Raw genomic sequence first — 23,311 nt, 5'->3', positions numbered from 1 at the left:
AAAAAAAAAACAACAACAATGACAAAAATCTTTCCCTTTGTTAGTAAACGCGATAACTTTTGCGCAAACCAATCAAAATACGCTTTTTGCGATTTTTTTTACCAAACATAGGTAGCATAAAACAAATTGGCCGAAAATGTTAAAAAATTTTGATTTTTAATTTTTTTTGGGGGAATTTCATATAAAAGAATGTGAAAAATATTGTTATTTTTGCAAAATTGACGCTTTTTTTTTGTTTATAGCGCATGATCAAAAAATCGCACAGGTGATCAAATACCACCAAAAGAAAAGCTCTGTTTGTGGGAAAAAAAGGACGTCAAATTCGTTTAGGTACAGCGTCGCACGACCACGCAATTGTCCGTTAAAGTCACGCAGTGCCGAATCGCAAAATACCCCCTGGTCAGGAAGGGGGTAAAATCTTCCGGGGCTTAAGTGGTTAATGCATGTGCATTGTATCAAGACAGCCCAAAGCTGCCAACATGCTAAGCGGACCCAAAAATTTGACATAATGCAGTATAGCCCATTGTACCATGCTAGAACACATGTGCATTGCCTTAGTGCAGGGGGTCTCCAAACTTTCTAAAGAAAGGGCCAGTTTACTGTCCTTCAGACTTTAGGGGGGCCATACTGTACCCAGTGAGAGTAAATAATGAGCAGTCTTTGGTATTAGGGGGGTAATAGTCGGTGTAATTGGGAGAAATAGTGCCCCGTTTTTGTTGTCATTGGAAGGAATTATACCCTATTGTTGGTGTCAGTGCCAGGAATTATGCCCCATTGTTGGCGTCAGCGGCAGGAATTATGCCCCATTGTTAGTGTCAGCGGCAGGAATTATGCCCCATTGTTGGCGGCAGCGGCAGGAATTATGCCCCATTGTTAGTGTCAGCGGCAGGAATTATGCCCCATTGTTGGTGTCAATGGCAATAGAAATGCCTCAAGGGCCAGATAAAGGCAAGCAAAGGGCCATGGTTTGGAGACCATTGCCTTAGTGCAGTGGTTATCAACTCCGATCCTCGGGACCCACTAACAGGCCAGACTTTAAGTATTACCTTGGGGAGATGCAGACTAGAATACTGCAATCACTGAGCAGCAAATGAGATCACCTTTGATGTAATTTAGTTATCTTGCAAACCTGCCATGTTAGAGGATCCCGAGGACCGGAGTTGAGAACCACTGCCTTAGTGCATTGTGGTGCCATTCAAAATGACGTTCACCGCAATGTGTTTACGCCAATCACCCTTTATAAGAAAGTGAAAATAGTTTACAATGTCTGTAGCAAATATAGCACTTCTGGCACTCCTTTCATGAGTTCTTCATCGAAATGGTGATTGCTCTAGATAACGCCCTCACTTTGCTATACTTACATTGCCTTGCATCCCCTCTATTAAAGAGGAGGCTAATTAGTTCTTACATTGAAAACATTTTCGAGTGTGACAAGATTCACTCCATTTGTGCTGTGCCTCCTTAACCTCGCGTGTCTTCTCCCTCTTCAGTTTTCAAACTGCAAACTTTTAAGCTGTCCTCACTCACAGCATCTCAACAACGACTGGAGCAAATGGAAAATCTGAGGGATTTGCAGTTGACCTTTCCCAGATAAGACATGTGAATAATGTGCAGTGTCCTTTACACAGGGATATTGCTGATTTTATTCCAGCCAACAATATCCTTTCTGCTGCCCAGGACAGAAATGATTAGCTCCAAGTGAGCAGGTGCGCTAGAACAACCAAAAAGCTTGTGTAAACAAGATATAAAGGGAAATAAAAAAAAAAAATGCATCCGCAGCTACAAAATAAGTATGTTTCTTACAACTATTATTTACAAGCTGTTTATGGAACTACAAACATAACAAGCTTTTACCTATCTACATATCCATCAGACGTATTTAATAAAAAAATGAGAAGAGCAGTTATGATATGCAAAGTGCAGAAACCTAGAGCAGCCAACTGGATCTCAATGATCAGATTATGGTCATTTGAAAGCTTATTGGCAGCTTTAGGTAGCTGCACATCATTTGTTGCTCTTTTTATTGTCTTTTGGATTACAGCTGTATATACAATTTTTGCGGCACTGCATGTTTTAAAAAAAGCAGAATCTTTAAAATCATTCACATTTACAAAGAACCGAATAAACTGTAAACCGACGTTTACAGCTGCAGTATAAATAAATCAATTCAGTAGAGTACTCCTCTACTTCTTGTGCTCCAGGCTGGGAGCTCTCAAAAATGCCTGGTATCATTTGGACCTCACGTACTGAGCTCCAGTTGCATGATTTATATATCCACAAATACAGGACAACATGTGGATATACGTCTTTGGAGCTTCCAGTAATGCTGGTACTGTAATTTTTACTTAAGATATTTCTATTTAACATCTATGTTCTTCTCTGTTTTTGCATGCTGTGTTACATGATATACATAGTCCTATTTGTTTTAGTTCTGGGAAAACAAGGAAGTGTTAAAGCATCCCCCACCCACCCTCAGTTAGGTGCCTATGAGCAGTGAAAGGAGAGCCATCAAACCACTGTTGAGTATGCGGGATGTATGGTGGGATAATGGCAATGCATGAAGGTGTAGTAATTGGTTTGAAACACTTACACACTGAAGTCTTCTGGTTGCTGTCTTTGTTGGGGAGAAGCTTGACTCCTCTAGATTTCATCTCCATTTGCTTTTTCACTGGAAGGATTTTGACAATGTAAGCATTAGCTTTATAACTAACTCCTCGAAATACACAAATTACCTGTTCTGTAAACCCAAAAACCAATGTGCACCTATCTCAAATGAAATAAGCAGTTGCCTCACTTTTCTTAATTGTCATTAAACCTATTGTATTTTATTGGACAAAACATACTTTAAAAACAATGGTACATTAAAGCAAAAAATAAGCAACTCATATCAATCATTTCCTATAGTCCCACTAAGATGAGGAGATGGAGGGCACTCTGGATAATGGATTCTGGCCAGAGGCGATGTCGGCAATGGATTGGATACAGAACAGGCAAGCAGGTGTCTCAGTGTCGGTTCACACTATAGCGAGTGCGGCGATCGCATGTAATTCGGAGCGCACTGCTCCTTCATTACATGCGATCGGATGTGCGGATGCGAATTCAGCCATACACGTTGTATGGCTAAATTCGCACTGCACCCGCACAAAAGACGCACAGGACCCTTTTTTCCAGCCGCATCAGGATCGGATCGCACAATGGTTCACACTTGTGCGATCCGATCCTGTGCGAACTGTCAGATCGCACTGCAATATGCGATCGTTAACATTTAATTGACACCCCCTGCATATCGCATATGGCAGTGTGAACTGCCAGATGTGCATTTGTGATGCGGGAACAGGCTGTGAATTTGCAGCCTTCCCGCATCGCACAAGTGTGAACCGGGACTCAGCAGCACTAGGGCAGCAACTCCAAGAGAGAAGCAAACTCTGGTATAAAGAAAACAAACAGGTGCCTTCTGTTTGTTTCCTATATTTACACTGTTTGAACGAAAGACAAATATTTGGTTTGTGTCCAGGCACAAATACACTATATTACCAAAAGTATTGGGACGCCTGCCTTTACACGCACATGAACTTTAATTACATCCCAGTCTTAGTCCATAGGGTTCAATATTGAGTTGGCCCACCTTTTCCAGATATAACAGCTTCAACTCTTCTGGGAAGGCTGTCCACAAGGTTTAGAGGTGTGTCTATGGGAATGTTTGACCATTCATCCAGAAGGGCACTTGTGAGGTCAGGCACTAATGTGGACGCGAAGGCCTGGCTCACAGTCTGCGCTCTAATTAATCCCAAAGTTGTTCTATCAGATTGAGGTCAGGACTCTGGGCAGGCCAGCCAAGTTCCTCCACCCCAAACTCGCTCATCCATGTCTTTATCGACCTTGCTTTGTGCACTGGTTCAAATCAATTGGTGGAGGTGGGATTATGGTCTGGGATAGTTTTTCAGGGGTTGGGCTTGGCCCCCTTGGTTCCAGTGAAGAGATCTCTTAAGGTGTCAGCATACCAAGACATTGTGGACAATTTAATGCTCCCAACTTAGTGGGAACAGTTTGGGGATGGCCCTTACCTGTTCCAACATGACTGCGCACCAGTGTATAAACAAGGTCCATAAAGATATGAATGAGCAAGTTTGGGGTGGAGGAACTTGACTGGGCTTTACAGAGTCCTGACTTCAACCTTTGGGAGTGAAGATCATGAGCCAGGTCTTCTCGTCCACATCAGTTCCTGATCTAACAAATGCGCTTCTGTAAGAATGGTCAACCATTCCATAGACACACTCATTAACCTTGTGGACAGCCTTCCCAGAGGAGTTGAAGCTGTTATAGCTGCAAAGGGTGGGCCAACTCAATATTGAACCCTACGAACTAAGACTGGGATGCCATTAAAGTTCATGTGTGTGTAGGGCAGGTGTCCCAATACTTTTGGTGTATTTTAAATAGGCATGCCTTTCTATACAGATCTAGATTCCCACATCTGATGGGATAACACGTTCCATATATTAGGTTTAATGCATACACTAAAGCACAGGTCAGAACACATTTATATGAGCAGATTTGGCATTTAAAAATGATTTCCATTCCATATTTCTGACAGTCATAGTTCATAATCTTGAAACCTCCAATGTGAAATAAGTTGTCCCAGTGAAGCTCATTATGAAGTGAGAGAGGAGCACAAGAGAGGTCCACAACATCCAATGTACAACTAGAATAAATAATAATACATACAAAGGAACCTTTATGCATTTGCTGTATTAACCTTTCTCAATATATACTAGATTCTAACTGAAAATAATGATCAATTAAAAAATGACAGCAAAACACATCAATGTATACAATACCTTTTACACTATATTGTTAGGTTAGTGTTACTGTTCTGTAAAAATGTTATATACACAGGCATTTTCTCTAACTAAAATGATGATGAATACAAGCTGTGATAGGACCGAATGTAATCTACTTTATGTACGTAGATTCAGATCTCTAAATAGAAGCCTTGTATTGAAAGAAAACAGATCCTATAACTGAATTTAATTGCCATCCATAAAGGGATCATACACTACAACCTAGTCAACATCCACCATTGTAGAACACTTTTATTGTTTACACAGTATATTAAAGGGTTGGGTCACAAGTCTCTTGTACAATTTTCCTTTAGATTTACCAAAAGCATATAATATGAGGTCAAACCTAAACACTTTCAATTTGTATGAAACCAGGCAGGCCCTTGCACTACATAGTTGAAGGTAAATCTAAAGGAAATAGAATAAGAAAACTGTATAATGTATGGCCAGCTTCAGTTAAAGCTGATTTGAAGACAACCTAATTAAGTGGACAGTAATTATAGCCATAGTCATACATTAGTAACAGTCCTACCTTCACACTAATGGTAATACTATATATCTTCAGTGTAAAAGTGCATGAGGGTATAGCCACTTTAAAATAAGCTTAGTTTAAGTATACTGTCCATTTTACATGAAGCTTAAAGGGGTTTGATTTTTACTTAAACTGCCATTAAAACAAAATCATCAAAAACTGGGAGGTGAAAAATATTTTGGAGGCCTGGGCAGAGTGTTCTTCCTCTTCTAAGAGGGTTTATATTCTCCAGGGGCTGCAGCCCCCGGGAGGCCGCTAGAGTGTGCTGATGAATTGCAGTTTGATGGACTGAGGGCCTGGTGCAGATTACTAAAAGGATTTTGAAGAGCACTGTTCTGAAGTCCTGGTCTGGAGAAGGATCTTTTATATCCCTCACTAAGGAATTACCTATGGAAGATGGGTGGCAGTCAGCTCCTGAGACATTGTGAGTACTGTGGATTTTTCCTGTGTGTCTGCAACTATAAGAAATTGTGCTCAAAGTTTGTACTGGGGGCGGCACAGTGGTGTAGTGGTTAGCACTTTCACCTAGCAGCAAGAGGGTCGTTGTTTCGAATCCCAACCACAACACTACCTGCCTGGAGTTTGCATGTTCTCCCTGTGCCTGCATGGGTTTCCTCCAGGTACTCCGGTTTCCTCCCACACTCCATGACATGCTGGTAGGTTAATTGGATCCTGTATAAAAAAAATTGGCCCTACTGTGTATGTATGTGAGTTAGGGACCTTAGATTGTAAGCTCCTTGAGGGCAGGGACTGATGTGAATGTACAATGTATATGTAAAGCGCTGCGTAAATTGACAGCGCTATATAAGTACCTGAAATAATAATAATACTGCTATTTATTGTTTTGAAGTATTCTGAACCCTTAGCCCTTCTCCTGCCCTTCTCCTGCTTCAAGGTTTTCAGCAATAATTGCCTAAAAAGACATCCCATTGACCAGTGATGGGTAGTGATGGCGAACCTTGGCACCCCAGATGTTTTGGAACTACATTTCCCATGATGCTCAACTATACTGCAGAGTGCATCATGGGAAATGCAGTTCCAAAACATCTGGGGTGCCAAGGTTTGCCATCACTGCCCTAGACTGTGCTTGTATTGTCAATGTGCATGGAACTATGCTCGTGGCTGGCAGCCTCTGTACTAGCTGGGAAATATGGGGTATTCTACAGTGGCTCCTCCAGGGGTGAGAGCTACACCTCCTAAACAGTATGAAGAACAGCATTCAAAATTATAATTATAATTTTCTGTGTACCTAACCATAGCTTTAATCATACTGTGTAAAACCACTAAGGAAAGTACTCTAGAAATGTTAGTTTTTACCATTTTATTAACCTATTAAGGTATCCCATGGCACATCTATATGCTTTGGCTATGACAGTTCAAAGACAAGCAGTTACCCAGAGCAATTAAACTCAAACCATTCAAAGAGAGATACTGCACTTGTACCTTTATTTTTACTTAAATAAGGACTATAATGATCACTTGTTTCATTAAGTTTCATCTCCCGGTATGTATCCATAATAATTTACTATTATCATGACAGAAATAGTGGAACTAATTCATTTAACACCGCTTTATAGGAAAATCAACCGGTCGTAGGTTTTAAGCTGACCCTTGCACATAGTGAGTCTCAGTGACTATACTAGCATATTTTCTTATTAAAAGCATTGCCTTCTAATCCATTTTTTCAGCAGCTGCCAACAAAACGCTGCAATCACCTTGGCAGCAAATTCTCTGCTATTACACATTCACAATGCAGTGAATAGCTAAAGTGGCCAGAATTGTATCCTTTGTAGCGCTCTGTCCCTCTGTTAGTCTTCCAAACACACTAGAGGAACCTACAAGGACTCTCATTGTGTTTAGCCAACCGGTTTCCCAAAAGTGGCCAAATAAAAAAAAAAAAAAAAAAGCACAAACCAATAAAGCATCCACCCTGTTGATCAACCAATAAGATTTTGTAATGAGATTGCTGCGGGTTGCACAAATGCACAGTGCTGGGAGACTCCCTGCAGGAGGATTTAATACCTTGAAAGCATAACAAGGTCTGAAAAATATATTAAAATCTGAATCATTACTGATGTAAAGGACACACTGGGGATATTCTAAGTGTTTCTGTGCAGATTGTTCTACCAGCGGCAATAAGGAAGGAAAAAAGAAATAATGTAGCTAAAATACCCTACTAATTCACATAAATGAAATCCTTCATCTATAATTTATATGACCAGCTTTTTTTTATCTAATTAAACAAAAGCAAGACCAAAACAAATAAGTAATATCACATTATGTTCACCTAGTCCCTAAATACATACACATAATATGTGAGAATTTTCTAAGCCTCTGGTGTTTTAGTGGTCTTTAAACAGGAAGAATTGGCTTGTATAGGCATACAGAAGGCACAGTCAGCGTCCTTTATCTAAACCTCACTCTGCCATGACATTAGGCTCTGCCTCCAGAAGATATTGTACCTTTGTTAATCTCATGCAAGACATATCGTAAACCATTCCAAAATCTGATGGCCCATGGGCATTAATAATTAGGATGCATTTCAAGCAGGTGGCAACAAATAGGATTTGGATTTTAATATGGGATTACATGCACTGGTTCTAGTTGAACATTAATCTGTTGAGTCGGCCTACGCAGAAGAGTCATTTACGTAGATTTTTATATTAAAAAAGAATAGCGCACACATGCAAAAGAAATGACTCTCAAATATGGAGACAATCCATAAATAAAAATGGGGGTTTAGTCCCACCATATGGCCATATCGTGCTCAAGCCCACCACTACGTCAAAGTACCCCATTATCAGTGGGTCCTACACTATCCATAAAAAAGGGGTGAATCCAGCCTCTCTAACCCTTGGAGACAACACTCCTTGCTGGGAGAGATGTGCTAATGCACTACAAGGGACTCCTCCTATATCTACTTGATAGTGGATACTGATAGAGTACAGGTGTGTGTGGGGGGTGGGGTGCTCAACCCCAGAAGTCTGGTCAGACCGAATACATAATAAACAAGCAAAAAATTGGGGGAGCAAACCCTGAACATGTATATCTAAAGCCGGTGCAGCTATGAACAGTAGTAGTGTAGTGCATTAGCACATCTCTCCCAGCAAGGAGTGTTGTCTCCAAGGGATAGAGAGGCTGTATTCACCCCTTTTTTATGGATAGTGTAGAACCCACTGATAATGGGGTACTTTGACGTAGTGGTGGGCTTGAGCACGATATGGCCATATGGTGGGACCAAATCCACATTTTTATTTATGGATTGTCTCCATATTTAAGAGTAATTTCTTTTGCATGTGTGCGCTATTCTTTTTTAATATACATGTCGCTTGGTTCATAGCTGCACCGGCTTTAGATATACATGTTCAGGGTTTGCTTCTCCAATTTTGTGCTTGTTTATTTACGTAGATTTTGGTTGTGCTGTTTTCACTCTGTCTTTATTTTTTTTCGGGCACTACAACCTGTTTTAATAAAGCTTAATGAACCACTCTGCTCCGAGACCTACATAATATTTGTTTCTATGGCTCCTACCCTAAAGATAATAAACCTGTGTACATGTCCATTTTGCCACTATTCACATTGGCCTGGCAATGGATCTGTTTAAGCTACATATCTTGCTTCTCTGCTCTAAGAGTGCCATAAGGTTAACAGAGTTGATTTGCTTTTGCTTTGCTTTAGCAAATGGAAAAAGGTACTTTCCCCTAGTGTTTCAATGCTTATGCTTACATGTCAATATAAATCAGCTGTAGATGTTGCACATATGCAGGCAAGCCCATAGGGGCTTTAAAGGACATTGATAAAAGGAGGTAGAAGAAGACTAGTCACAATTTGTCTGAACCACTTGTTGTCATCGAAGAGATATTAGCGTTGTTGATTTCAGCACAGGAAAGGCAGTTATAGTTACAACAGTTTTGATGTTGGACACAGGTAAATACAACTCTTTAGGAGCACGGTTAACTAATTTGGGGAGGGGGGTTGAGATGATATGTTACGTTGAAATTTGCATGCAGTATATAGACTTTTTATCTTCCAAAGGATTTTGCAATTTTTTATTCATGCACCTTGGCTAGATAGAACAGCCAGGAAGGTGACACCACTGTTAGCATATATATACAATGCTGTCACCTTTGCTCCTGCAGTCTGCAGATTGAACAACAAGGAGCAACAACATGCTGCTCATTTCTTAGCTCTGCTCATTTTTTTTTTTTTGTTTTCTGTAAGCATGTTCCCTGTCATATCTGCTGCTTTGCAAAGGATAACAGGTGGCTGATATCAAGACAGATTCAGATGCTTTGGTCAATCATAAATAAAAACACCTTTAAAACTGTTGTAATTGAAACCTCAGTTAAATGGTATGTTTTTATATCTGCCTATAGCTCTGTTTAAGGTGAGCTTAAAACGTAGGTGTTAGGGTTAGGTTACGTGGGGATTTTCAGGGTTGGATTAAAGTATATTTCTACTTTTGTAGCCAAACTGGGATAACACCTACTTTATATTTGTTATATGTTCCCATTCACATACCATAACATATTTACTTAAAATACAAAAAACAAAGGGGGGGGGGGGGGTGGGACTTTGTATGAGGTGCATGTAAAATAGTCATCTCCATCCCTATTCTAGACAATGAGGGGGAAAGTATAAACTTGACATGGGACAGGTAACAAAGGAGTAAATGCAATGGAACAATATATAAAAATATATTATACCATATTTATTACGTAGTTGCATTGGCAATGGCAACTACATACATGTATATATAAACATATAGATAATTGGGTTCCTAAGTGTACATAAAGGGGATATTTGGGACTTTGCATGAGGCAATTGACAATAAATGAATCAAAATAGGTTACAACATGTTTAATACATAATTACATAAGTAATAGCAACAACATACATGTGTTGATAAAAATATTGATATTTGATTAATTGATATTCTACATATTTTTTCTACATTTGGATGTTGTTGTTATTACTTATGTAATTGTTGTTGTCATTACTTATGTAATTATGCAATAAACATGTTGTAACCTATTTTGATTCATGTATTGTCAATTGCCTCATGCAAAGTCCCAAATATCCCCTCTATGTACATCATATGTTTTCCGGCTATATATATATATATATATACATACAGTCTATATTTGTATATATATATATATATATATATATATATATAAATATATATACACACAAATTTTTGCCTTTCTATTCCATTTTAAACTAAATAGGTTGTTTTACAAGGTAAGTATTCACATATACTTTACGGGGTGGGCTTTAAAGGTGGTGGAAATCATGGGCTAATTTGGGTGTTAGATTAGGTCATATGGCCTGAGTGAAGGTAGGGTTAAGTGTTAGGTTCAGGTTAATGGTTGAGTGAGTTCAGGTTAATGGTTGAGTGAGTTCAGAGGTCAAGGATATGAGGGCAGGCACTTTGTCACCTAATACTGTGAATTTGACACATAACTTCCTAAGCTTTTGTGCATTTCAGACATATGTTTTTGTGGGTTTTAAACATGTATTTTTATGTACTGTGCAAAAGAGGGAGTAATATTCAAAACAGAGATTTATCTACACTACAGAAACACTACACGTTCAAAAAATGCATTAAACATGTTTTTGTGTATCCGCCGTTCATTTCAATGGGTCTATTTAAAGTGCTTATTTTTTAACAAAGCCCTCTGAGTTGCATAAATGTCTTTTAGTCACATAGTAATGAATAGGATTTCTGCTTGAGATGCATTTTCAAATAGTAAAAAAAATGTACCTTTTATTTCTTGAAAGCAGACAACTTCACCTTATTCACTAAGCTAAGTGAACATTCATTTTGCCCCCACTCCTTCACTAAATCCAATCCTTTGTGTCTGCCTAGATCTATAATGGTTTATCAAGCTCAATATCCTATCCTGTATTTTTCTATATGCAGTCATTCACACGGCTTTGCAATCTGATACAGCAATCGTTACTAGAGTAAGAACATAAAACCAAGAAGATTTGGTCCATCAAGTATGCAGAAACTTGACAGTTACCACAAAAATGTATCTTCAGATAAAGGTTAGGTTATGTTCACACTAGCATACATAGTAAAACGCAGCTCACTGTGAACTCTTCTAATGGGTAAAAGAGGAGGACGGGGGGCAGTGCACTCAGAGCCACATAAAAGTAGTTGGGTGGCTCTTGAGCTCCCTGCATCACTATTACTTGAGAACCCTTTGCCACCTCTAAAATCCAATAGCAAGCTCATGGCTGCAGCAGCAGTTGGGAGCTTGCTTCAACCCTTTCAATACCAGGACGTTTATATACGTTCCTTGGTAGCCAAGGGCCTAATGTCTGATTGGATGGGCTTTTTTTCTCTTCAGTTGTGTTTTACATTCACATACAAGTCTACGGAATGCAAAATCAGCTTGAAGCAGGTAAAAGGCAGATCAGAAGAAGGTCAGCTGTGAGTCAAATTCATCTGTCAAAAAACTCTGAAAAAATCTCAGAAGTGAATGACTGCATATAGAAAAACGGTTGGCATCCACATAAGCCCAAATCCTGTCAGCACAAGCCATTAAGGTACCTAGAGATATAGGATGGTCATCAGCCAATCCAGTTGGTTGAGTAAGGAAATGATCATATGCCTCTGAGCACTCTATGGTTTCCTTAAACAAAGACCACTTTCAAACAGGGCGGACTCTGCCAGAATCTGTCTGCTGATCCCTGCTTTTGAACCAATGAATGAATGTTGAATCAAAACTTTCACCTCTTTAAGAAAGCCACCACCAGGAGGAATCAGATTCCTGCCATATATTGGGGACCTTCTAATGAAAGAAAGGTCAAACAAGCTGTTTAGCATGTGGTCCTCCAAATCCACCATGTACGTAGGTGGCACTTTAAGAGCTCCGGACCATTCCCAATCACCAGTTACAGGTATAAAGGAAAAAAACAAAAAACAGACTATATAGTGTAAAACTCTTTAAACAATTTTTTTTATTATGCTTTAAAATACTACCCACAATGTTTAAAACTGAATTGCACAATTAAACAGAATTCCCAGCTGACAAAGATGGCATTTACTGTCACTTTTAGGTTGAAGCAATGATGCAAGGAGAGATCCTTTGTGACGAAATGCAAAGGGCAGAGTGGCAAGCTTGCATCATTGTGTCAACCGGAAGTGACAGTAAATACCCTCTTTGTCAGCCAGGAATTCTATTTGATTGTACAATTCGGTTTTAAACTTTGTGAGCGGAGTTTTTAAGCCTAATAAAATTGTTTTAAAGGGTTTTACACTATATAGTTAGCTTTTTCCTTTATGCCCATAATTGGTGGTTGGGAATGCTTTTTTTTCTTTTTAATAATATTTTATTGAAGGTCGATAAACAATACATCAAAAACAATTCAGGCCCCGTTCACATTGCCGCGACCCGACTTGGGGGGGCGACCTCCGAGGTCGCGGTGCGAGCAGCGCGCCGCGACCTCGGAGCGGCCGCCAAGGACTTCATAACATTGAAGTCTATGGCGGTCGCCTCCGGGTCGCCCCAAAGAAGCTCCGGACCCTTTTTCTAAGTCGGAGCGACTTGTGTCGCTCCTATTAGAACGGGTCCGCAGCTTCCCTATGGAAGACGACCTGTGAGGCGACCAGGTCGCCTCACAGGTCGCCTTAGTGTGAACGGGGACTAAAACAGGGATGTACATCAACAGTCAGGTCCAAATAAAGAGAAACTATGACCCCTAGAATGAATGCAATAGGTTGGCATCGACACTTCATTTCACATTTTACACCTTATACTGATCCCATCTGGGAGAATAAGAGAGCACAGAGTAAAACAGCCAGAAGGAGAGTAGTGTGGGGGGGGAGTAGGAGGGGGGGTTGAAGTAAGGGAAAAGGGAGGGAGCATAAAGGGGGGGGGGTAATGGAGAGGAAAGAGTAAAGAGGGTAGAAGGGAGGGGGGGAAGAGAGGGAGGGAGAACTGCTGCAGAGCGGTGGTTGGGAATGTTTAACAGGGCCAGACTGGCGTACCGGGATAGCGGGAAATTTCCCGGTAGGCTGCCTGCCCTGGGGCCACTTTGGACTGTGGCCAGCTGCTGCGGTGCCCAGGACCAATCCCGGGCGGCGGGGGGGTGACCGGGTGCACAGAAGAGCGGGACGGTGCTCCGTGATCTGAGACAGAGGGGAGGAGCGTCAAAGTCCTCTTCTCCCTCCTCCCCTCCTTGTGTATGACAGTGGCGTAATTATAGCAGTCTGCAGGGAAGTTTGTACATAGATAGCTTGCCTTAGCCGGAGTTGTGGGTGGAGCTGGGGGGCGGTCCTAGGTACGCATACCTGCTTGTCACTTCTTCACACTGTGGATACAGCTAGCACGAGGGTGTATAGGCGGGCAGGAGGGGCGACATATAGGAGAACCGATCTCCTCATTCTCCTCATGGCTCCTGCAGGGCTTTCAGTGGCTGCAGGGGCGGGATCATTTCTACCATATGCCTCCCCACCGGACCTCCTATCCAGCCTGGCGCTAGCTGTATTCACAAGTAGTCATCTGTTCCTAGGACCGCCTCCCAGCTCCGCCCCCCGACTCTGGCCGGCTTCAACTCCCGCTTCTTGTTGTCTCACAGCTGTTCCTGCCAGCTGCCAATGGGTCAGGTAGGAGAAATGCTCCCTGCCCCGAGGCCGCTCAAGTAGAGCACAGTACAAACACAATCTCTGCCACAGCAGAGTGTCAGGAAATACACTGCCTGCAAGTATAGCGTTCCAGGTGTCCAACTGACTGTCACTCTGCTCCCCCCGCCCCATACTGCCCCCCTCCCCCCATACTATCCTCCATTGTCCCCCTCCCATCATGCTGCCCCCCATACTGTCCCCCTATACTGCTCTCCACTGCCCCCCTCCCAGCCACCCCCCTCACCACCACCACCGCAGCCACCGATCCCACCCTCCTCACCACCACCGCAGCCACCCCCCTCACCACCACCGATCCCACCCCCCTCACCACCACCGCAGCCACCCCCCTCACCACCACCGATCCCACCCCCCTCACCACCACCGCAGCCACCCCCCTCACCACCACCGATCCCACCCCCCTCACCAACACCACCACCGCAGCCACCCCCCTCACCAACACCGATCCCACCCCCCTCACCACCACCACCTCCGCAGCCACCCCCCTCACCACCACCGATCCCACCCCCCTCACCACCACCGATCCCACCCCCCTCACCACCACCACCACCGCAGCCACCCCCCTCACCACCACCGATCCCAACCCCCTCATCACCACCACCGCAGCCACCGATCCCACCCCCCTCACCACCACCACCGCAAGCCACCCCCCTCACCATCACCGATCCCACCCCCCTCATCACCACCACCGCAGCCATCGATCCCACCCCCCTCACCACCACCGCAGCCACCCCCCTCACCACCACCACCACCGCAGCCACCCCCCTCACCACCACCGATCCCACCCCCCCCTCATCACCACCACCGCAGCCACCGATCCTACCCCCCTCACCACCACCGATCCCACTCCCCTCACCACCACCACCACCGCAGCCACCCCCCTCACCACCACCGATCCCATCCCCCTCACCACCACCGCAGCCACCGATCCCACCCCCCTCACCACCACCGATCCCACCCCCCTCACCACCACCGCTGCCAGACTTTGATTGTTTTTTATTCTGGTAATATATCACCATCACAATAAGTGGACTGTTCTTGATAATTGCTCCACTTTTAACTGGAATTTTCTCTTATGTACAGTATTTATGTATCTATCTATATACATATATATATATAAAACCCTATGTGATTTCATATCTGTCTTATCTACATATAATACACGCTTAACATGTGCTTTAAAATGCATGGTTTTCCCTTTTATGAACAGGAAAATAATGGCGTTATGCTGTTGGGCCGGTATAATAATGCTATGGGGCTGGTATGAAATTATTTCCAGGGCTGGTTTTTATTCCCAGTCCGGCCCTGATGTTTAAGAGCTCCTAAAGTGCCTCCCACATAAATGGAGGGTTTGGAGGACCACATGCTCAGGGCCGGACTGGCGTACCGGGATAGCGGGAAATTTCCCGGTAGGCTGCCTGCCCTGGGGCCACTTTGGACTGTGGCCAGCTGCTGCGGTGCCCAGGACCAATCCCGGGCGGCGGGGGGGTGGCCGGGTGCACAGAAGAGCGGGACGGTGCTCCGTGATCTGAGACAGAGGGGAGGAGCGTCAAAGTCCTCTTCTCCCTCCTCCCCTCCTTGTGTATGACAGTGGCGTAATTATAGCAGCCTGCAGGGAAGTTTGTACATAGATAGCTTGCCTTAGCCGGAGTTGTGGGCGGAGCTGGGGGGCGGTCCTAGGTACGCATACCTGCTTGTCACTTCTTCACACTGTGGATACAGCTAGCACGAGGGTGTATAGGCGGGCAGGAGGGGCGACATATAGGAGAACCGATCTCCTCATTCTCCTCCTGGCTCCTGCAGGGCTTTCAGTGGCTGCAGGGGCGGGATCATTTCTACCATATGCCTCCCCACCGGACCTCCTATCCAGCCTGGCGCTAGCTGTATTCACAAGTAGTCATCTGTTCCTAGGACCGCCTCCCAGCTCCGCCCCCCGACTCTGGCCGGCTTCAACTCCCGCTTCTTGTTGTCTCACAGCTGTTCCTGCCAGCTGCCAATGGGTCAGGTAGGAGAAATGCTCCCTGCCCCGAGGCCGCTCAAGTAGAGCACAGTACAAACACAATCTCTGCCACAGCAGAGTGTCAGGAAATACACTGCCTGCAAGTATAGCGTTCCAGGTGTCCAACTGACTGTCACTCTGCTCCCCCCGCCCCATACTGCCCCCCTCCCCCCATACTGTCCTCCATTGTCCCCCTCCCATCATGCTGCCCCCCATACTGTCCCCCTATACTGCTCTCCACTGCCCCCCTCCCAGCCACCCCCCTCACCACCACCACCGCAGCCACCGATCCCACCCTCCTCACCACCACCGCAGCCACCCCCCTCACCACCACCGATCCCACCCCCCTCACCACCACCGCAGCCACCCCCCTCACCACCACCGATCCCACCCCCCTCACCACCACCGCAGCCACCCCCCTCACCACCACCGATCCCACCCCCCTCACCAACACCACCACCGCAGCCACCCCCCTCACCAACACCGATCCCACCCCCCTCACCACCACCACCTCCGCAGCCACCCCCCTCACCACCACCGATCCCACCCCCCTCACCACCATCACCACCGCAGCCACCCCCCTCACCACCACCGATCCCAACCCCCTCATCACCACCACCGCAGCCACCGATCCCACCCCCCTCACCACCACCACCGCAAGCCACCCCCCTCACCATCACCGATCCCACCCCCCTCATCACCACCACCGCAGCCATCGATCCCACCCCCCTCACCACCACCGCAGCCACCCCCCTCACCACCACCACCACCGCAGCCACCCCCCTCACCACCACCGATCCCACCCCCCCTCATCACCACCACCGCAGCCACCGATCCTACCCCCCTCACCACCACCGATCCCACTCCCCTCACCACCACCACCACCGCAGCCACCCCCCTCACCACCACCGATCCCATCCCCCTCACCACCACCGCAGCCACCGATCCCACCCCCCTCACCACCACCGATCCCACCCCCCTCACCACCACCGCTGCCAGACTTTGATTGTTTTTTATTCTGGTAATATATCACCATCACAATAAGTGGACTGTTCTTGATAATTGCTCCACTTTTAACTGGAATTTGCTCTTATGTACAGTATTTATGTATCTATCTATATACATATATATATATAAAACCCTATGTGATTTCATATCTGTCTTATCTACATATAATACACGCTTAACATGTGCTTTAAAATGCATGGTTTTCCCTTTTATGAACAGGAAAATAATGGCGTTATGCTGTTGGGCCGGTATAATAATGCTATGGGGCTGGTATGAAATTATTTCCAGGGCTGGTTTTTATTCCCAGTCCGGCCCTGCACATGCTAAATAGCTTGTTTGACCTTTCTGTCATTAGAAGGTCCCTGATTTATGGTAAGCGTGCATTCTATTCCTCTTCGTGTGGCTTTCTTCAAGAGGTTATGGTTTTGATTCACCACGCGTTCATCGGTTCAAAGAAATGAGTAGGACTTTTTTCATTTGGAAGACTGTTTTTCACATAGAAGTCTTTCACATACGGACTTCAGATATTAAAAAATACATCCTAATGCAGATGTGTATTCATTAAACAAACTTTAAACCTATTTTTTAAATGCTACTAGTGTAAGTACCTGTAATTGTAGCGGCCTCTTCTGATACCCAGGGCATCAGAACTCAAGCTAAGAGACACAGGGCCAGGGAGCCAATGAAGTTCTGCTAAAATGAACATTTGCTGACTGTGAACACCCAGACAGGAAAGAGAATAGTGAGCCTAGAGATGACCTCATTGTTTACTAAGAAGCTGGGGTATGGGTTCTTGCTGCTATAGGGTTAAGGGTCTGATAGTGCTGTCTGGCAGAAGTGTCTAGATTATAATAATAGTGTGGAAAATAACAAACCTTTGGCTGGTATAAAACATCAAATTTATGGATTTTAACAGTTTATTTAGATGGTTGCCTGGAGCTCAGCTTTAAAAGGTGAAACTGATTTTATCAACATGAAATATCATTTCTGACTATTCTGCCTATTTATACAGGACGATCTTTACTCATTTGTACCACATTTTGACTAAGGTTAAAATAACCCAGCAAAAGCCATTTTGAAGATAACTTTGCTAATTGATAAAGACTGTTCACCCTCTTTTCTTTTTTCAAGGAGAAGGCTGCCACAACTTAATGTCAACCCACAGTAGGCATAACCTATTATTTTCAACATAGGGAAGATACTTCCCTCAAGGAACCATCATTTTTTATTTCCCATGTTTTTATTTTTACCTTTTTCCATTTTGACATTTCTTTTGACTAATTTTCATATTTTTTGGCTCTTCAATTCCACATCACAACTAACTATTTTGAACATTTATCGTTTTAACAGTAAAAGTAGTTGCAACAGCAAGCACTTATTTTGCCCATCTGTATAAATTAGACTTTGTCCACACTGTACTACAATGTGGTAATGCATGCTCTAAAAGGCTTTATTGTTCATTGCTGTGTGCTGATTTACTTCAGACCATTATTTTGATTGGGCCCCAAGCACAGAAAAAAATGACTGCATTGTAGTGCAGGTGTGTTGTGGGTGTTTAAATAAAAATATACATAGCATTATACATACACAACACACCACGGTGTACTTTAGTAAAGTCCACTTTAGAATTGTGTATATCATACTCAAACTATAAAAAGACCTCTTGTCCAAAAATCAAACAAGAGATCTGTATATAAACAACTATATTTCTAGCAGGGAGGCAACCTCATTTCCACATACCACAACTGTTGGCTCTTGGGATGACAATAAAGAGCAATTCCAAGCAATTTAATTTAGTTTACGTTATATTGTCTCTAAACCTATAAACAAAAATATTGCAGCTTACCAGATTTTTGGATGTGGTGGCTGCTAGTGTTGCTCCAATACCTGTATCGGTATCGGTATCGGTGCTGATATTAAGCATTTTCACTAGTACTTGTACTCATTCAAATGCTCCGATACTAAAGATGATACCTTAGTCCCATGTTGCTCCAATACCTGTATCGGTATCGGTGCTGATATTAAGCATTTTAACTAGTACTTGTACTCATTCAAATGCTCCGATACCAAAGATGATACCTTAGTCCCAGTTCACATACATGCGAATTGAATGTGTTTTGAACCGCATCCGATTAGCGTGACACGTGAATCAAACAGGCTTTTTTTTTTTTTGAGCCGGTTCACATATGTGCGGGCCGGATGCAGTGCGATTTTTAAAAGAGTCAAATTCAAATGCAACATTCCCCATGCACACATTCAAGATAACCAGCTATTAAGTGATGCTGGGTGCTGTAATGACCATAGATGTGGATACTCAAAGTGAAGAAATGTCATCAACACACCAAGGATTCCTCGAAAGGCCCAAAAGCTTTATTCTGTGGTCACATGATAAAGATACAGCAACGTTTCGGAAACACGCAGGGCCCCTTCATCAGGCAAGGTCACTTGCCTGATAAAGGGGCCCTGCGTGCCTCTGAAATGTTGCTATATCTTTTTTTTTTATATCTTTATCATGTGACCACGGAATAAAGCTTTGGTCCCTTTCGAGGAATCCTTGGTGTGCTGATGACATTTCTTCACTTTTAAAAGAGTCAGGTATGACTTTCAGTCCAGTTCAGGTGCGATTTCCAGTGTCATACAATTTAAAAATTTGCACCTGAACCGCTCAATGAAATTGCACCGGACTCTTTTTACAATGAAACCAGCCCTGTACATATGTAAACCAGGCGCTTTAAAGTGTTACTAAACCCACAACAGTAAAATCAGTCTAATTGTTATATATAATATAAAAAAATATATTGCCCACAGCGCATGTCCTTAGAAAGTATAAATGGTGATTATGTGTTAAATCAAATGTGTGGTATAAATAAACAATATGTTATCTCTTGTACCTATGATATTGGTTATTCGCTGTGCACTTATAAATATTTATTCACATTGGATGCAATTTAGTTGATGGCATATATATATATATATATTTTTTTTTTTTTTCTGCACTTGACTGCAAAGTCTTACTAAGCACAAAGTTTGCACTTTATAAGGGCAATACATACAAAGAACACACGGATAAGTGCACAGCGAATAACCAATATCACGGGTACAAGAGATACCATATTGTTTATTTATACCACACATTTGATTTAACACATAATCACCATTTATACTTTCCAAGGACATGCGCTGTGGGTAATATATTTTTTAATATTATATATTACAATTATTTTCATTTCTTCCCCTCAGGGTTGTCCACAGCAGCAATCTCACAGTCAAATCTGACTACACAAACAGTTTATATTTGGTATCACAATTTTTGCAAATCATTATTTATTATCACCCTGCTCTAGGGTATGCGCTGTGAGTAATACTTAGTATTACACACATTTTTCAGGTTTTACCCTTAGGGGTCATCCACAGCAGCAATCCCATTGCCACATTTTCAATAATAATTGGCGCGAGTGTTTCCTCACACTTACAAGTAAAATCAGTATATGCAGTACAGCATGCTTGTTATACTCACTGTGGAACCTAAGGGGTTAATCCTTTTCATTGTGTATAAAGCCAGTTTGATCATGTCTCTCTGTCCTCCTCTTCTTTCACTGTCTCCAAAAAATGACCTGATATTTACAGAGCCAGGGGATGAACTACACATGCTCAGTTTGGTGTGTATTGCTAGAGAGTTTTTTTTTTTCTTGGCAGAGTGCATGTGATCAGCACAGGGCCAATCAGCACTGTCCAGACATGTCCAGACAGAGGATCAGGGGACAATGAAAACTCCTCCTACAAGCTTTACTAGAAACTGATACAAGTCACAAGGCTGCTGATGAGAAAAGGTATTTATCCATTTATGTTTATGGGAGACAATATATAGTGAATGCAAGTTCTGGATTTAGTAACACTTTAAGTAATATTTATTTATTTGTTTACTATCACATGATACTAAAAATAGATATCGGTAATTGGTATTGGCGAGTACTTGAAAAAAAAATCAGGCACTCGTACTAGACCCTGAAAAGAATGGTACCAGTGCATGCCTAGTGGCTGCATTTGTTTTCTTTTTCTTTTCAGGCTTTTTTCTCCTTTATTTTTCATTTGTGATCCTGCCAGTAACAGGCTTTCTGTAATAGGGTGACAATGTTTACTCGCTGGACCGTATCTTTGGAGGGGAAACATTGTCAACCTAGAATAAGAGTGTTTTAGGACTGCAGAACTCCTCCACTCTCCTTTTCTCCATAACATAGGGGGATGTACTTCATAGTCCATAGCAATAGCTGGGACCAATACCTGGTAAGAGACAACAGAGGGCACAGGAGGATTTCAGCTCACTAGATTTCTGGCAGGATAACAGGTATTTTTACACTTGTCAAACAGATAAAGCATTTAATGGTATATGTAACAGACCAAAAGGGTCCTAATGAGAATTGAGATATGAGAGACATTCATTGTTAGAATTTACATACACGTTAAAGTGGAACCATAGGCAAAACCTTTTTTTTTTTCATTTTGGATAGAGCAGGAAGATAGTTATAACCTTTGTCAGATTTTTTTTTTTTACAATCTGTGTCCCATCGCTGAGATTTCCCTTCACTTTTTGTCCCATAGCCAAACAGGAAGTAAAATCAAATCCCTACAAATTAAGGTAATTCCTTGGGGTTGGGGACTTACAGGTCACCAGAATGAGAGTCCCCATTGAAAGATTTCTCCTCTATTACTTTTCAGGGAACAACCAAAAAGTTGAGATTTTCTTTTACTTTCAATAATAATGGTAAACAGGACAAATAGAGAGGGTAAATCTACTTAACGGGGGCAAAGACGGCAATAAAAACTGAGAGGTGTTCTTATCCCTCTCCGCTCTACCCATAACTAAGAAAAAAAGTTTTGCCTTTAGTTATACTTTAATCTATCTGGTATTCACTACAACCTGATTCCAGTAGGTTACTTGGGTTTTCAGGAACCACTGCTGTCAAATTTCTGGCCGCCCATCTCTGCTTCATTTATTACCAATCAGATTAAGGCTCATGTCACACTAGCAAGCCTTTTCATGGCAGCAACTTGCCATCAACAAGATGTCTGAGAGAAGAAAGAAGCTACTTACTGGTTTCTACACTATTGCCCCTACTTGCCAGACCAGCAGGGTGTCATTGCTGTTCTTTGGCTGGCAAGCAAGATTCTGTAGCATTACAGCGAGCAAGGTAGTGATGCTGAAGAATGAGGTAAGTGTTCTATTTAGCATTCCTTTTGCTATTTGTCTTTACCAATAGGAACACTAGTCTGACACGGACCTTAAAGCTAAATCCCAGGTATAGATGCTTTTGCATAGTAACATGACCCATCTTGGATGTATCATACCGGTGGGTTCCCTATGGAAGCTGGAAATCACTGTAGTGTAGGCACCATTACTATATTGATCTGCGCTAGCTTAGCCTACTACAGTGATGTCTAGTTTCTACGGGAATTGGCCAGGTATCGCACATGCATACTTACATTAGTCCAAGCTGGGTTGGGCACCAGAACTGTAGTGGGTGTATTTGGGTATTCTTCTCCTGCATCATTCACAGACATTCATTCTCAGATCACCAGATAACTGACAAAAGCCAGTATACTGGGTAAGTGAAATGTTGAAAACTAGAACCAATGAGCAAGTAAGCTGTATTCCATATAAGCATTTCAAGGCTAATTTTCAATTTAAACTGGAGAGGACTTTTAAAGAGCCAGTGTAGATCACATATAAATACTTGGCTGCACAGAAGAAGTAGGATACGTGCTACAAATAGAAAATATAATTTAAAAAATCGCAAACAGAAAATAATATTTATTAGATAATGAAAAGAATGTACATTGATTTCTACTAACTTCTTAAAAAGAAATGCATTCTTTCTTACCATGATTCATGAATTATTCTAAAATAGAAACTTGTCTAGAAGAAAATGAGCTACCGTCTCACCCCCTCCGTAATATGGTAACTGTCTAGGCTGATTGCACTAACCTTGATACTGTGCGCTGAAGCCTTTCTGCCTGTGATTGCCATCTGATGTAAAGTGAATTCGCAACCAGTTTTTACTGCTGATGACTGGTGGTGGTAAATTCGATCCAGTAAACCTGCAAGAGAAAAACAAGATGGAATATTAGTACTGCTATTTTATGTTTAAACAAATATCAGAACTGTAGACCGATTTACAAAACACTGAATATTGTAAAGTAGCATTATCTATCTATCTATCTATCTATCTATCTATCTATCTATCTATCTATCTATCTATCTATCTATCTATCTATCTATC

General features: G+C 42.6%; 1 protein-coding gene across 2 annotated transcripts in view; it reads right to left on the bottom strand.

Annotated features, from left to right (window-relative positions):
• Positions 1-23,311, bottom strand: part of CSMD2 (CUB and Sushi multiple domains 2) — a 1,446,274-nt gene that overhangs the window by 510,421 nt on the left and 912,542 nt on the right. For both annotated transcript variants that reach the window (XM_082247591.1, XM_082247592.1), the window contains exons 6-7: positions 23,017-23,129; positions 2,591-2,668 (exon numbers count right to left, since the gene is read on the bottom strand). In XM_082247591.1, the coding sequence (XP_082103717.1) occupies positions 2,591-2,668; positions 23,017-23,129 (191 nt within the window). The remainder of the gene's footprint in view (positions 1-2,590; positions 2,669-23,016; positions 23,130-23,311) is intronic.

Source organism: Pelophylax lessonae, assembly GCF_965119305.1.
Source record: "Pelophylax lessonae genome assembly, chromosome: 2".
NCBI lineage: Eukaryota > Metazoa > Chordata > Amphibia > Anura > Ranidae > Pelophylax > Pelophylax lessonae.
This window is presented reverse-complemented; position numbering and strand designations above follow the sequence as displayed.